The 13,796-nt window shown below is 38.4% G+C and overlaps 1 protein-coding gene across 14 annotated transcripts in view; it reads right to left on the bottom strand.

Moving 5' to 3' along the window:
• Positions 1-13,796, bottom strand: part of AGO3 (argonaute RISC catalytic component 3) — a 41,101-nt gene that overhangs the window by 17,489 nt on the left and 9,816 nt on the right. For all 14 annotated transcript variants that reach the window (XM_056332423.1, XM_056332424.1, XM_056332425.1 and 11 more), the window contains exons 3-11: positions 9,826-9,946; positions 9,081-9,289; positions 7,798-7,934; positions 5,063-5,197; positions 2,753-2,840; positions 2,454-2,601; positions 2,036-2,155; positions 660-782; positions 325-458 (exon numbers count right to left, since the gene is read on the bottom strand). In XM_056332423.1, coding sequence (XP_056188398.1) covers positions 325-458; positions 660-782; positions 2,036-2,155; positions 2,454-2,601; positions 2,753-2,840; positions 5,063-5,197; positions 7,798-7,934; positions 9,081-9,289; positions 9,826-9,946 — 1,215 coding nt within the window. The remainder of the gene's footprint in view (positions 1-324; positions 459-659; positions 783-2,035; positions 2,156-2,453; positions 2,602-2,752; positions 2,841-5,062; positions 5,198-7,797; positions 7,935-9,080; positions 9,290-9,825; positions 9,947-13,796) is intronic.

Genomic DNA, 13,796 nt, shown 5'->3' with positions numbered 1-13,796 from the left:
ACGGAGGCTGTACAGCTTTGGAACATGACAGAACAAGCAGGGGGAAAAAATCTCACATTTAGACACCTTTAGTAGTTCATTCAAGATGCTAGAAGGAACTATTCACAAAGCAGCAATGTCACAGGATCAAAACCCAGTGTACCCAGACACAGTGTCTTGACTGTAGCTTCCAGCAAGGAAGCAAACCAGCTTGGATTCTCTCCCTAACATCTTAAGATGATTAAAACCAGGTAACACACTCATTTAGAAGCCCTACTTTCATGTTTTCACTAAGATGGCTTCATTAAGAGAACAGTCTGAAGCCTGAACCACAACATGCCTTACTTCAATATTTCTTCTCTGCATTGTCTCTGTGTTGCAAAGCAAGCTATAGCCCACATTTTGATCTCAACACCAGTGTGAAACTGCTTCCCTCGCATGTCCCATACTCCATGGCTTGGGGTTGCCACTGTTCGATTCTGCAGAAACAAAAGCAACAGATGTTCAAGTGATTGAAAAAAAGTCTATGCTATTTTCAGTTTCAAGATAACAAAAAGAAATTTACCATTCAAACTCCATGATCCCTGCATTGCACAATGCAACTGAACTGACTAAAATAGTCAATGTGCATGGAAAATCACTCTTCAAAACAGAAACAAAAGACAATGCAAAAACCTGACCCGTCCTCCATACTGCAACATGGGAGCTGGAAGCACACGCCCCGTCACATGGGCCATCTCATCCCGGACTTTGAACTGGAACTCTTGAACAAATGGATCTGCATCATAATTTGCACTTCTCACCTAGAAGAATAGGTTTTTTCCATGTTACAGAAGTATTTTGTTATAATTCATATAACAGAAGACTAACAGGAATGTTGCAGAAGTGTTCTACAATTCCCCTTGTCATTGAAAAAAGTTCAGATTTAACTGCTCAACACTATCAACCTATCCCCAGTGAAAACAATTAATACCACATGATATGTTAGATATTTTTTGTTCCCTTACTCAAGTGCTTATTTGTAGTATGCTCATTCAATAACATTTGCTTTTTGATCTATCCTGTGAGTATTGTCCTTCAGAGACAAGCAAACCCAAGATTAAACAAATTAGTTCATTTTATTACTGCACATTCATGTCTTCTGGATTTTCCAGAACAGCCTTATTTTAATCACAAAATTTTGGCTAACTTGTCGGCTCAAAACCCAGACTGTTTCAATAAGAGTTATCTGTGTAAGAGTATTCAACTAAAAATACTTCAAGTCAGAAAAAAAACACTGATGTTTAGAGTGTCTGGATTCAGTGCCAAGAAGATACTGGAATTATCAGACGAAAATATTTTGTGTGTACTAAAGCAAGCAGTCAAAACATCTCAAGTAGAAGACGGAGGTTCAGGGCACCTAGACTCCTTCTTCTACCCTGTTATAGATTCCTTGTATGATTCTCGATGCAAGTTGCTCCAGTTTCTACTTCATTTTAACAGGCACTGAAAATAGCAACGCTACCATCTTCAAACTATTAACAAAAAACAATGGGAAATTTTCAAGACCCAAGTCTTCAGTCTAGCTCATGATTTTCAAAGTATTCAGTACCACTACAAATATGTCCTATAATAATAACAACAATAAAAAAGAAGTATGGCTTTCAAACATCAATAGGAATCAGAAAAGTACCTAGAACAAAATCTTACTTTCATGAGTTTGGGTATTAAAATCCAACTCCATTTCTCAAATTTTTTTTTTTAAAACCCTGAGGGTCCACTACAGTAAAACAGTGAACTATTAGTCCAGAGTAGTTCTGATACCTGCTTGGAATTAATTGTAAAGATTGTAACACACAAAAGCCCATACTGCTGGACTCACGCTATTGTTGCAAGTTATTTTAAATAAATACTGTTAAAAAAAAGTATTTTTTTGAATTAAAATCTATCAAGTTAAAGGGCTAGAAAGAAAGAATTAAAAGATTAGATTGGTCACAAAAAGTTTGTGTGTTAATGTAATCTAGTCCAGTGTTATTTAGTGAGCAGTATCACACCAAAGTGAAATTAAAGAACTAACCAATCTGCTTATTTCCTCCTGCCTATCTGGAGCAGATCTCGCTGTGGCCTTTATCATAGTTGATGTCTGATTGTCCGTTAGCTTCTTGATACACCGCTGGCCAGCTACAATATTACATACCTTAAAGGAAAATCAGAAGCGTCAATACACCATAGGAGTAATTAGAAACATCCCAACATACCGTGCACACACAATACTACGCTATCACTATAAAAAACACCCCCGGTGTGTTTAAGTAACCAGATATTCTTTCTCAGAGCTCTAAACTTTAAAGCACTAGATAGCCTTTAATGAGATAAAAGGAGAATGAACATGTAAATATGTAAACGTGGCTGTACTGCAAAGTCCACTGCATAACCTTTTGCAAAATGATACAGCCTACCGATAGCGAGCTGATTTATCAGATTAAGTTCCTTACTTCTAAAGGCAGGTAGGTGTGTTTCTGTTCTTGTCCCACTTGTAGGCAAGGAAGATGAGGGTATTTCAGCTGGAGGTTGTATTTCTCTCTGAAATACTGTGCTACTGTTCTCTCCACAGTCTGGCCATTTTCTAACTGCAAAGGAAAGCTGAAAAGACATACATTTTATTAATATGTACAGAAATCTTCATTGACAACTATCAACACCCCCCCCCCCCCAATTAATAAAATATTAGGTCCTGTTACACATTCAGCGTTAAGTTATCACACAGTTTATGCTCTGACAAAAAGCATCTTACGTTTGATGACTTGCAGGTCTTCTTGTTACATTACAAACACGGTATTTCCTTCTCATCGTTCCACAGTGAGTGACTTCTACCTTTAGACCTGCATAAAAGTACCAAAACCCCACAATGTCATAACTACACAAAGATCTGCACAGGAGACACAAGGTTTCCTATAACAGAACATGTTCGAATCCAACAGCTTTGATCGTCAGTGTCAAACAGCACCACGTAAGAAATTATTCTCTGAAGATTTTCTTTCATTATAACTTGATTTCTGACTAATCAGGTTATTACCCTCAAGACCAAACCATAATGTGTAATATTTAATGTTCAATGTGATCTTAATTTCTTGTAGCAGTTTCATTTAACAGGCACGTGACTAACCTCAGACACAGATGGCTGTTTTCACCATATTCTTTTTTTCTCATTCTCAATGCTGTATACCTCTGAAAACCAGCAGTTCCAATATAATTAAAAAGGTAAACCCAGATCTCTACCTCATTGTTCATTTCCCACCCCCAGCTTTGTGCCCGCATTCAGCCTGTAATTTTAATTTCCCTGACCCAGTTTAACATTAGATTTTGAGCAGCTGAAGATCTTGTCTAAAAGCACCCAGCCTGTACACCAGAGGCTCACCAGACCTGACTCTCTATCCACAACAACGATAGCAACAATGGGAGCTTCAAGAGGCTTTCAGTGGCTCTTAACTGCGCAGGCACTGGCGGTACTGTATGTACAGAGCAAACTCAACATCTGCTGGAAGTACTGAGCTTATCACACAAGTGCTGCGTAGCATCGACATGCTGTTCTGTCTTTCCCCAGCCCCACAGAAGAGAAGGCAGTCGAAAACAGAGCCTTGGTACCCAAAAAGATTCAACCCACAGCCTACTAGCAAAGGCTTTTGAGAAAGGAGTTGGATGACTTGTCCTGTTGAATCCTGTGGATGGTGGACCACAGACTGAATCCCCCACACCCGATCAGGTCCCTAAGCACCAGACAGCAGATACTGTCTTTAGTTTACTAGGGACAGACATCCCAAAGAAGTGTCAACTGTACTTCATTGATTCCCAACAACACTAATTGCAACCTTAACATCAGTATTACTTAGAGGATGGTATAATCAAAAAATAAACTACCAGTGCCCCGATAGACCATTAAGAGAAAACACAAAGAAATAACTATGAATCACTGTGGCCAGGCAGAAAAGGGTTGTGAATACAGAAATATCTGGAACCCATTCACCGCTTTGTCATTAATCTGCAACGACACTACAGAAGGCACTACCCTCCCACAGAGCTGCTCACAGACTGCCAATTCTTCAGTGCAGGGTTTGTTTCACTATACGTGATCATATCTTGGCTGGAGTTCGCAGGTACTACAGTAGTAAACCCAAATACCGACAGCCAAGGTAACCTTTCGGTATCTTCTGACTATGGTAACAAAGTGTCTGAGGCATCCAAGATCAAGCAGAGACAGCTTTCCACTCTCCAGTTACCTGTCTTCCAGAATGAAGACTGATAGGTAGATGTGAAAAGGCGGCATGTTAGGACTACTACAAAATAACTCCTTTAAGCTTTTTTCCCCTAATGACTATTCTATGAACACATCTGTCCACGACTACAGTTCAAATTTATTTTTGCTATCCTGTATTTCAAGAAAGTCTAATCTTGCATCAATTAATGCAAGCATTTAAGAGCAAAGCTGAGCTCTTTCAAGGCTTCTCTCTCTGCAAATTAAGACTGGAAAGAAAGAATATGGGAAAACACAAGCAATGTAGCATATATGGAGTGAAACTACTCAAACCAGCAGCTTATGCAATTCCTTTGGAATGGAATTTGGCCTTCAGCTGCAAGTTAGCAAGTGGTATTTGTTTTTCCATAAGGCACTCAGTTATTACAAGTCACTGCAACAGCATACTTTCAAAGAATCAATGATGTTAGCTTTGAAATCAATTTTCACTTTGCCTCAGTGTTAAAACAGCGGGAGACCTACAGCATGACACCACGATGGCCTCAGTGACCCTTGCTTACAAAAGGTTAGTCATCCAGCAAGGCATCTTACCTCTGTCCAGGCCATAAACAACATACTTTCTCTTTCCCTCTTTAAGCCACTGGGAACACACTTCATTTTTTATCTTTCATTTCTGTAGAGCTGCATTGTTTCATTCAGGACTAGAACTACAAATAGGGCATACTGAAATTCTCTTGGCAATTCCAGGGCCCTGCTGATGCATGCTAACCAGGAGGACTCCAGTTAAAAACCAGTCCCTTAGAATTAGCTTGGTTGCGTTACCTGGGACAGAACAGATACATTTCTACTCACCCTTTATCTCTTTGGTGAATTTTACCCGATGAGAATCAGTCAGAGGTCTTGGTTGTTCATCAATATTATGAATGTCAAGAACTTCACACATAAACTGAATTACAGGTTGTGCTTTGTAGAAGGCAGTGGCAGAAACTAAAAAGAGCAAAACATTAAGTGTAAAAAAACCCAAGTAAAAAATGTTGTGGAGCAGTATATAAATGAATGTATTTTAAAATTCCATGTAACCCTCAAGCAAATACTGTGCAGCACACTTTTTAAAAAAATAGATTAGCAAGCCTTGCAATAACTAAGTATACAAAAGCCAGCGTAGGGCCCAGTGACACATCAGCCCTCAGCACAGTCACCCTGCAACTACTTTGCATTTCGGTGTTTTGAAAGGGGGTTTCCCCAGATAATGTTTATTTCTAGAGAGCTGTAACGTTCCAGGGAGACATCCTTTAGACTCTGTATGGAGCTACAGAGACAGTATTAATCAATCTCTACTGAAGACGTTTTAACATGAAAACCTAGGATTATTCAATATGCAATATGGTTTTATCAGTCATGTGATCTGCTCAATTACTGAAATAATATTTGGTAGAAACATGAGCGCTATTTTGACTCTACGCAAATTCTGTTGGTGTAGTGGCAAGTACAACCCTTGATCTACCAAAATCTCGTACCCTCCCAGCATACTAATGACACAATTACATTAAGTGACAATATACTCTTATTAACCAGGACAGTTGGCTCACTCCACAGAAGGATGACCATAAACAATCTGCTTGATGAAGTTGCAACCGAAACAATATCTTTTAGTAACAAAGGTGAAGTGCCGTAGATATAGCTCAGACACAAGCAAACTACTCCATACATTTAAAACTTTAAATGGCAATAGAAAAGTAATAATTGATGAGCATTTTATTAGTTTTCCAGATCTTGTGTACCAAAACCACCATATCTCTGTGCTAATACAACGAAACATTCTTCAGACATGTGTCACTTCAGCAAGCTGCCAACTTCATATGACGCAGTCCGGCCAACACCTCCGGATGTCGATTACTGAATGAACACAAATAGCTGACACCCCCAGTGACTGGCAGCATGCAGTTCATCCCCCACAGCAACACAAGCGACAGAAAACCACAGATTTTTGCAGAGAACGTGGTACAAGTTCAACAACTAACCAAAAAATCAAGCAATAGGATTGGAACATAATCTTCACAGCCTCAAACCATGACAAAGCGATTGCTCCATAAACCACAGCTTACAAAGTAAGATTCACATTCACAGGAAGGACTGAAAAATTTCTACTGCCAGAGTTACTAGCACGCTTTCTAATGCCGATTAGAAAAACTTGTTTCATAGAAAGCAATGGTGCAGTACGTCATAAACTGATGTAAATTAACTACAGTTCAGGTAGCACAAGAGTATTATCTCAGCACCTAGCATATAGATACTAGTACTGGTTCTCTCTCAGACAGGTAAGATATTTACATTTTCAAACAACAGCTACACCATAACTGCTGTCTGAAAGGCAATTTTACAAGAACAAACTCGTCTCAAGTCATATAAGTGTCATCCACTATTTAGGTAGACAAGAACACATGGACTTGCAAATTTTCAGCATGAAAGCTTAGTATCATCTGCAACATTTTATTATTTCCAAGACAGATGCTAATCACAACCTCACTTAAGAGTGCTTAACCTAGTGCAAAAAAAGACAAGACTATTTACCACCTTGGCTTTATAAAGCATTTCAAACAGTGAGAACAGAATGTGAACTAAGAGAAAACTTCAGGCAGCACCTGCATCTCAAACACTGACAATTTTTCAATAGGGGTTTAACAACTAAAACAGAGTGCTTATAGAACCAGGGAGTCCAACACATGCACCAGCTGATCTCAGTTGCATTCATCTGGGACTTAATAAATAGTGGTACAAAGCAGATCTGATTTTGCATAAGAAAGCCCATCTCAATTAGCCCTATTCACAAAAGTGTTTGTGACATATTTTTACAGAGTTTTCTTGGAAGTACTGAATAACATCCGCTGTGGACAGCTGCATGGAGACACACCTTAAGCAATTTGCCTCTATCACTACGGATGTAACAAGCTATGCTAGGCTTTTCCTTCCTATATAGGATTTTTTTTTTCAATATGGCAGGTAAATTTCTGCCCAAACACTGACATGACGACAAATCCAGAAAAACCTAGGACTTCTAGGTAGCCTTTGCCATATAGGTCTGGTCTGAACTGGCTGAACAGGAAGCCAATGTATGCATACATACACTTCGTTATTACAATCACACTCTCCTATTATCATCACAACTTTTGCAGTAGGTTGACTTCACAGTTAATGTTGTTTTTCATAAGGATATTACAAGAGACAACTACTAAATCTTCAAACTGAGAAATGAGACGCAAGTATTTTTCAGCTGAAAACCCCTTGCATGCAACACAAAGTTAACACAAACACAAAAACCCAAAAGAAAGTAGTCTTATTCTGATATAAATGCCAGCAAAATACCCTCAAGCTACTTTGACTCTTCTTAATTCATATTGTAAATAATAAAATCAGTGCAGAAGACTGCTTCTGGTTACTAAATCCCTCTGCACAGATGACACCAAAAGTTATCACCACACAGAAACATGGTACCACAAACAAACAAAATGACCGAATGGCAAGGTCACTTTTATTCTTAGAGGAATGTTTGGTATCATCTTTATTGTTAACCCTGAATCCCAACTTACCATCGATATTGAGCATCATCTTCCACATGGCAGGCCGAACAGACTGATGGAATCCAAACCAGACCTCCCTACCCCCACCCAAGGGGTGATCATATCCTTCTGGAGCTGAGAAAAAGGAGCGGCCCACAGGGGTATACCTAGTGGAAAAGATGACCACACATTTATGCTATTGCTTTCCACACAAAAAATTCTATAATAAAGACAATAACAGAGCGTTATTATTTTTTGGAATGTTGTGCACCTGGAATCTGTGCCTAGAACCAAGTTTAAACAGTACACTCTGAATGCCTCTGTCCCCATTGCAGTGTTTTCAAATTTAGACAAAACATTTACACAAATTTCACATTTTAGCAACCACTTTCAGTTTCTACAACAAATCAAGAACCCTTTCTTATCTTCCACATCAAGCAAGTATAATCTCCATCACAGCAGATTTGGTACAACAGCATTGTATATACTGGACTGACCTTCAAATATCATTTTGCATGTTTTCCTAGGGAACGTTTGAACACAACGTACACTGAGAGAAGTAATAACTATGGTGGAAACAAAGAACTAGAGAAATTCACATTTCTCAGGCAGAAAACAACTGCTCATGAACATCCACACCTCCTCACATTTGTAATGGACAGGCATTAGTACAGTAGTTAACATCTTTCATGCTTCCTTAGGATCCAGGGTAGCTGAGGAACACGGGCTTCCATAAAAAAAATAAAGCTTGTGGTTTTAAGTCCATTACACCCAATGAAAAACTGTAGGGCAAAACCATTCTGCTGTCTAAAGCCAGCACTCAAACTTTAAAAGCAACTTTCATTGACCAAATAAAGAAAAAATAATTTGGTTTCTTCTGTTTCAGGGTTCTGAGATAAACAATAGACTTTATTAGGACAGTTATCTAGTACCCATCAATGAGTGAAAAAGGCCCGTGCTTTTAGACTGTCACTGCTGCCAAGTGCATGAGACTTGGCTCAACTTGAGCCGAAAACATGAAAGCAGTGCTACAGCATACTACAATCTCTCAATATTTCAATTAAGGCCTATTATACATGTCTGCTGTTTCTTGGTCTTTTCAAAGAAATCCATCACCTGCTCTGAAGTTTAAATGGCTACAGAAATACACACTTGTACGTAATTAGCTTCAGTCTCCCCAGTTCAGCTAACCAGCTGTGCTGCCTAAGGGGAATGATCATTTTTTTCTTTTCACCTGTGAAGAAACAGGGATGAAGGTCTCCCAGTGGGGATACTTCAGGTAAAGACAGACTGCAGGAAGACAGTGAACCTACTTCATGGAGGGTAGGTGTCGTAGCACCACATCGACAGCGTGAACAGGGTTAGTGCTGATAGGTTTGTCTAGTTCCAGCGGCTCAGGCAAGGTTCTTCCCGTCAAAACTTCATGCAGCAAGTGCCAGCTCACCCGAGAAACAAACTTTATTGACACTTTGAAGGGACGATCTTTTCCACCTTCTCCCGGCAATGTCACATCCAAATCCACCTGGGTGGAGGAAGGAGAGAAAAAAACAAAACAGCAGCTGTTTAATCTCAAGTCTGGTAGCCTTGAATTCCCACTCCTTCCCATAACTGGGCCAGAGCCTCACAACACATTTGCTAAAAGTACATTATCAAATGCACAAAATAAAGAGAACTGGGTCCTCACCAAGCAGAAGAGGATCACGTAACTTTTTGCCATCTTGAACCAGAAAACTCTTCATTCCAGAGAAACTCTGGTTTGATATTTTAATAGTACTTCACTGTAAGATGATGTATTACCGTGTGTAGAACTGAGTATTTAATAGATTCTGCTGTAGAAACAGGCTACCAAATTCTAGGGGAGGTTCCAAATGCAACTATTACATGCACATTTACATACACTGGAACTTGTGAAAATACATTGGAGGGACCCTACTTCAATATGGATGCTGTAAGATACTTTTTCTCAACTCAGTAGTATCAGAAGTAGGGCTTGTTTCTTTTTCTTCCCTATGAAGCCATTGCAACTATAATTTTTTTATTTTTTCCCAGTTATCTTACCCCAGTAGTGGCCACAGGAAGCGGATTGGCTGTATAGAGGCTTCTTTTCCCATCATAAACCGGTCTACGGTCCCCAAATATTGTCACTTTAAAATGCTGCACCATTGAGTCCACCACCTCCCTAGAAAAGTTGATATTTACATTGAAGATGTTTTCAAAGAAGTATCAGACTGGAACTGGCTCCCACACCCCCTGCGTTTTGCTGAAATAGTTTCAACAAACATATTACTGAACTATAGAACACCCAAGTGATGTTCCAAAAAGGTGCTCCACATAATTCAACTAAAATAATAGATAAATACTGAAGAATAAAATCACTACCAACACAAATGCTTGAATACTGGAAAATATTGTTACTATAATGATTTCAGAAAGCCCTAGAGATGACCAAGACCTTTGGATAACCTTTTCCATAGAAAACAAGTACACACTTACCTTGGAAGACACCCACAAGCTAGTATTATGAAAAATGAGTACAAATGCCCAACTGAAAGCTATGCCAGTACCAAGTAATGTTCATCTGCTCTTCAATTAACAAGAGTTTTGAATTTTGCCTACACTGTATATAGAAGAGTATATACCCTAACAAAAAAGTCTTCTCTAAGTCCTTAATAATCTGGGTTTTTCCCAACAGCCTGATGAAATTTGCACACATTCTCCTTTGTTATAACTTGATGGCAATAAAGAAAATAGTAACCTCATACTAGCGCTGAAATTACACTTTAAAAAAACACCATGAAATTTTCATCTTATATAAATAAGGCTTCTTGATACAAGTAGTAGATAGATCAGATCCAAAGAAGCTTTTGCAATACCTCACATTTGAATTCTTTGGGGATTATTTGTGTTTCAGAGGCACAACAACTGTACCTTACTTGATACATCATTAATTCCCTTATTCTACAGGAACAAAACACTCTTCTTAAGCATATGCAAGCTAGCATCCTCTCAAAGCAAAAGCTTACTAGTATACTGTTTTCTAACCAGGCAATATTAACCTAAAGCCATTTTTGCTGGAAGACAATAAATAATGTCTTCCTCTTCAAGTAAAATTAGCAGCAGTACTTTCACTTCTCAGCTGGGACTAGGGGAAAGGGAAAAGAAATTCTCCATTTCACAGTTCTCTGTGTCACTAAACTCTCAGAATCCAAGTTCTCTCACTGGCTAAAAGCACACTAATATACTCAAGCAACTTCAAAATATCTACTTAGTACTCAGCTGCGCTCCTGCACAAGTCTACTTTATCTGACTGCCCCATTCTGCACTGATGCGCTGCTCCCTCACAACACTACGCACAGGGATCAGCGCACAAAACCTGTTTCCTAAGTGCCAGCTTCTTGTCACATAACCTGTGACAAAAGCAGAGGGATAAAAGTTAGTGATGAAGAGTAGGAGCAAGAGGGAGAAAGCAAGAGGCTGTGTAACGCCAAACTCCCACACTAGAGCTCTCAGCTGTAGCTCTGCTTCAAAGCAAAGCACCATTTACCTTCTGCTTTCCAGTTCACAACACAGCGGAAACACGGGTAAAGGACATCGTGATAAAGGAAAGTGAAAAGGAAACAGAAGACACTCTAGGTTTTAAAGCCTCCCTCCAGCTAACAAAGGTGCAGGTGAATTTTAAAAAAGCAGCAACTATTCAGGAACTAAACCCCCTATTTATTCCAAATAAAAGCATGCAGACAGGATGTTCGTCAGAAACTATTTCAGCAGAGCTGAGTCTATGTAAATCCACTGGCAACTTAGAAATAACTTAGAGCATGCGAGAGGGAAAAAATGTATTTCTAAGGGAAATTCTTCAAAGCAGGTATTTCAGTATACTAATTTTGATTTAGACTTATGAAAGCCATTCTTCTCTGCATAATCCAGAGCACACTATCTAAAGTAATTTAGTCAGCAGATACTAGGTCATTTTCTTTTAATGGGGCTCATTTATACAAGCTCTTGCAGTTTTTAACTAACATCTGCCACATTTTTACACACATGAAAGTTGGTAGTTAGTAATTTTAAATAACCAATTTCAGTTTCCTACTTTGAAAAAAACAGTAAGCATGCTAGACTTACCCTCAGCTTTTAAACTACAGCTTATATTAGAATTCATAATTTACATTTTTTCGAATTTGCTGTCAAATTTCAATACAAACTTCGGTCTTTCATTTGAAAATATTTGACTACTAAAGCAACTTGTTTAGGTTTGCTGCCTGCATTCAACTGGTCTTCTCAGTTTACCTTGACAAAACCCAGACAACTGCTTCTAGCAGTTGGTAACGCGATAAAGAAAAGCCAGACAATGTTTTTACTGGTAGAGTAGAAAGCTGATGAGCTTCTGGACGAAGTTACATATGCATCTGAACTACACCTATACTACAACAACTACATTTATGAATGAGTAACCTCCAAAAGCACTTCAAATTAACTCCAGTCTATAAAAAGCACTTCTGGGAAACAATCAACGCTCACACAAACTAACAAAAGTCAAAAGCAACAGTTAGATAATATGAGACCTGCAGAGTGTATGAAAAGTTGTATCAGCTGCAAACATGCTCTTCAGGAAATCATTACTTAGGTAAACAAAAATATTGACCATGTCACACAAAGGTAACTTTATAAACTCAAACCAAATGTTTTTGCCTCTCTCCACGTGAACTGAAAACTGCAAAGATACAGCATTTATCTAGAGCATAACCAACTAAAACAAGCTGTGAGACACACCAATTTTGGTTTTCAAAGGAAGCTGGAAATTACCCTACCAACAGGACCACAAAAGGGATTTTTTTTTTCTTGTAAATTTTAACCAAAATTTAGTTGCTATTTTTAAAACAGCTTATTTCAAATGCACGATTTCCAAACATCTGTAGTTTCTCCCACTGTTGTGGAAACAACTCACAACACAGAATCACAGACTGTCACTGCTGGACAAACCAGAGTTCTTACAGCTTTGTCTCCCTTAGTCTATTTTAACCAAGCATTGCCATACAGCAACAACAAAAAAAAAGAGTGGTTTTAGTCAACACATTTGAAGTGAAATTACATTTATCTTCATTACAAGATCACACTAGAAAAGAATCAGACATACAAACCAAGTCAGTTTAGAGCAGCTTATTTCTCCTTGTGTGCCTATGAGCACAGCTTCACAAGCATTCCTCGTTTAACAATATGGTAGTAAATTAACCTTTCATAACAGTAAGATTATATTAAATATTCACACAGAACTATTATATCCCAATTTTAGCAATTTATTAATTTCCTTTTAATTAATACTTAACAGAGGTATTTATAAAGCCTTTGTAACAGCAGTATGCAACTAGCAGGGAGGGAAAAAAATCACTAGTCAGAATCAGGCCTTAGCAATATGTTATTGTTAAAATGTAAAAAAACAGAATTGCAGATGAAAGAGGAAATAATTGCTTTTCAGCTACCCTGAACTTTAACTGATGAAACAATTTCACAAGAAACTAACACGTAACTCCTCTCAAAAAAATTATTCAGCGCAGAGAAGAAATACAGGAAATACAAAATGTTGTAATCTTTAAAAAGCAAAAATTACAGCTTTACTATCACATTTTCAGTTAACCGCTCTTTCTTTGGAGGCTCCTCTGGCTCCCAAAATGTATGAGGTTTCAGACAAAATACATATCTAAAAAGCTGTACTAGGAATCTGTTAAGGCTGAAGAGGACAGCTCTCAATATGTACCGTTTGCTGGATCACTAAATGAACAGGGATACAGAACATGAACATATTCCCTGCATTTAACCAGAAATTTAGCAAAAGTAGTCTAGCAAGGGATTTAACTGACCCTAATACATAGCAGACATGAAAATACGATGGGATACAATGTGCTATATAGCAATAGAGAAAGGACACAGGTGGAGCTCAAGAGAAGTCTAACCATTTCAAAGATACTAAGCTGATTGCATGAAATGCCTATTACCAAGGGGGAAAACAGTTTGTGTGCAGTGCTTTCATACCACTA

This window comes from Falco biarmicus, chromosome 3 (genome assembly GCF_023638135.1).
Source record: "Falco biarmicus isolate bFalBia1 chromosome 3, bFalBia1.pri, whole genome shotgun sequence".
NCBI classification, from domain to species: Eukaryota; Metazoa; Chordata; class Aves; order Falconiformes; family Falconidae; genus Falco; species Falco biarmicus.
The sequence above is the reverse complement of the archived record's forward strand: the minus strand, read 5'-3'. Positions and strand labels throughout refer to the sequence as shown.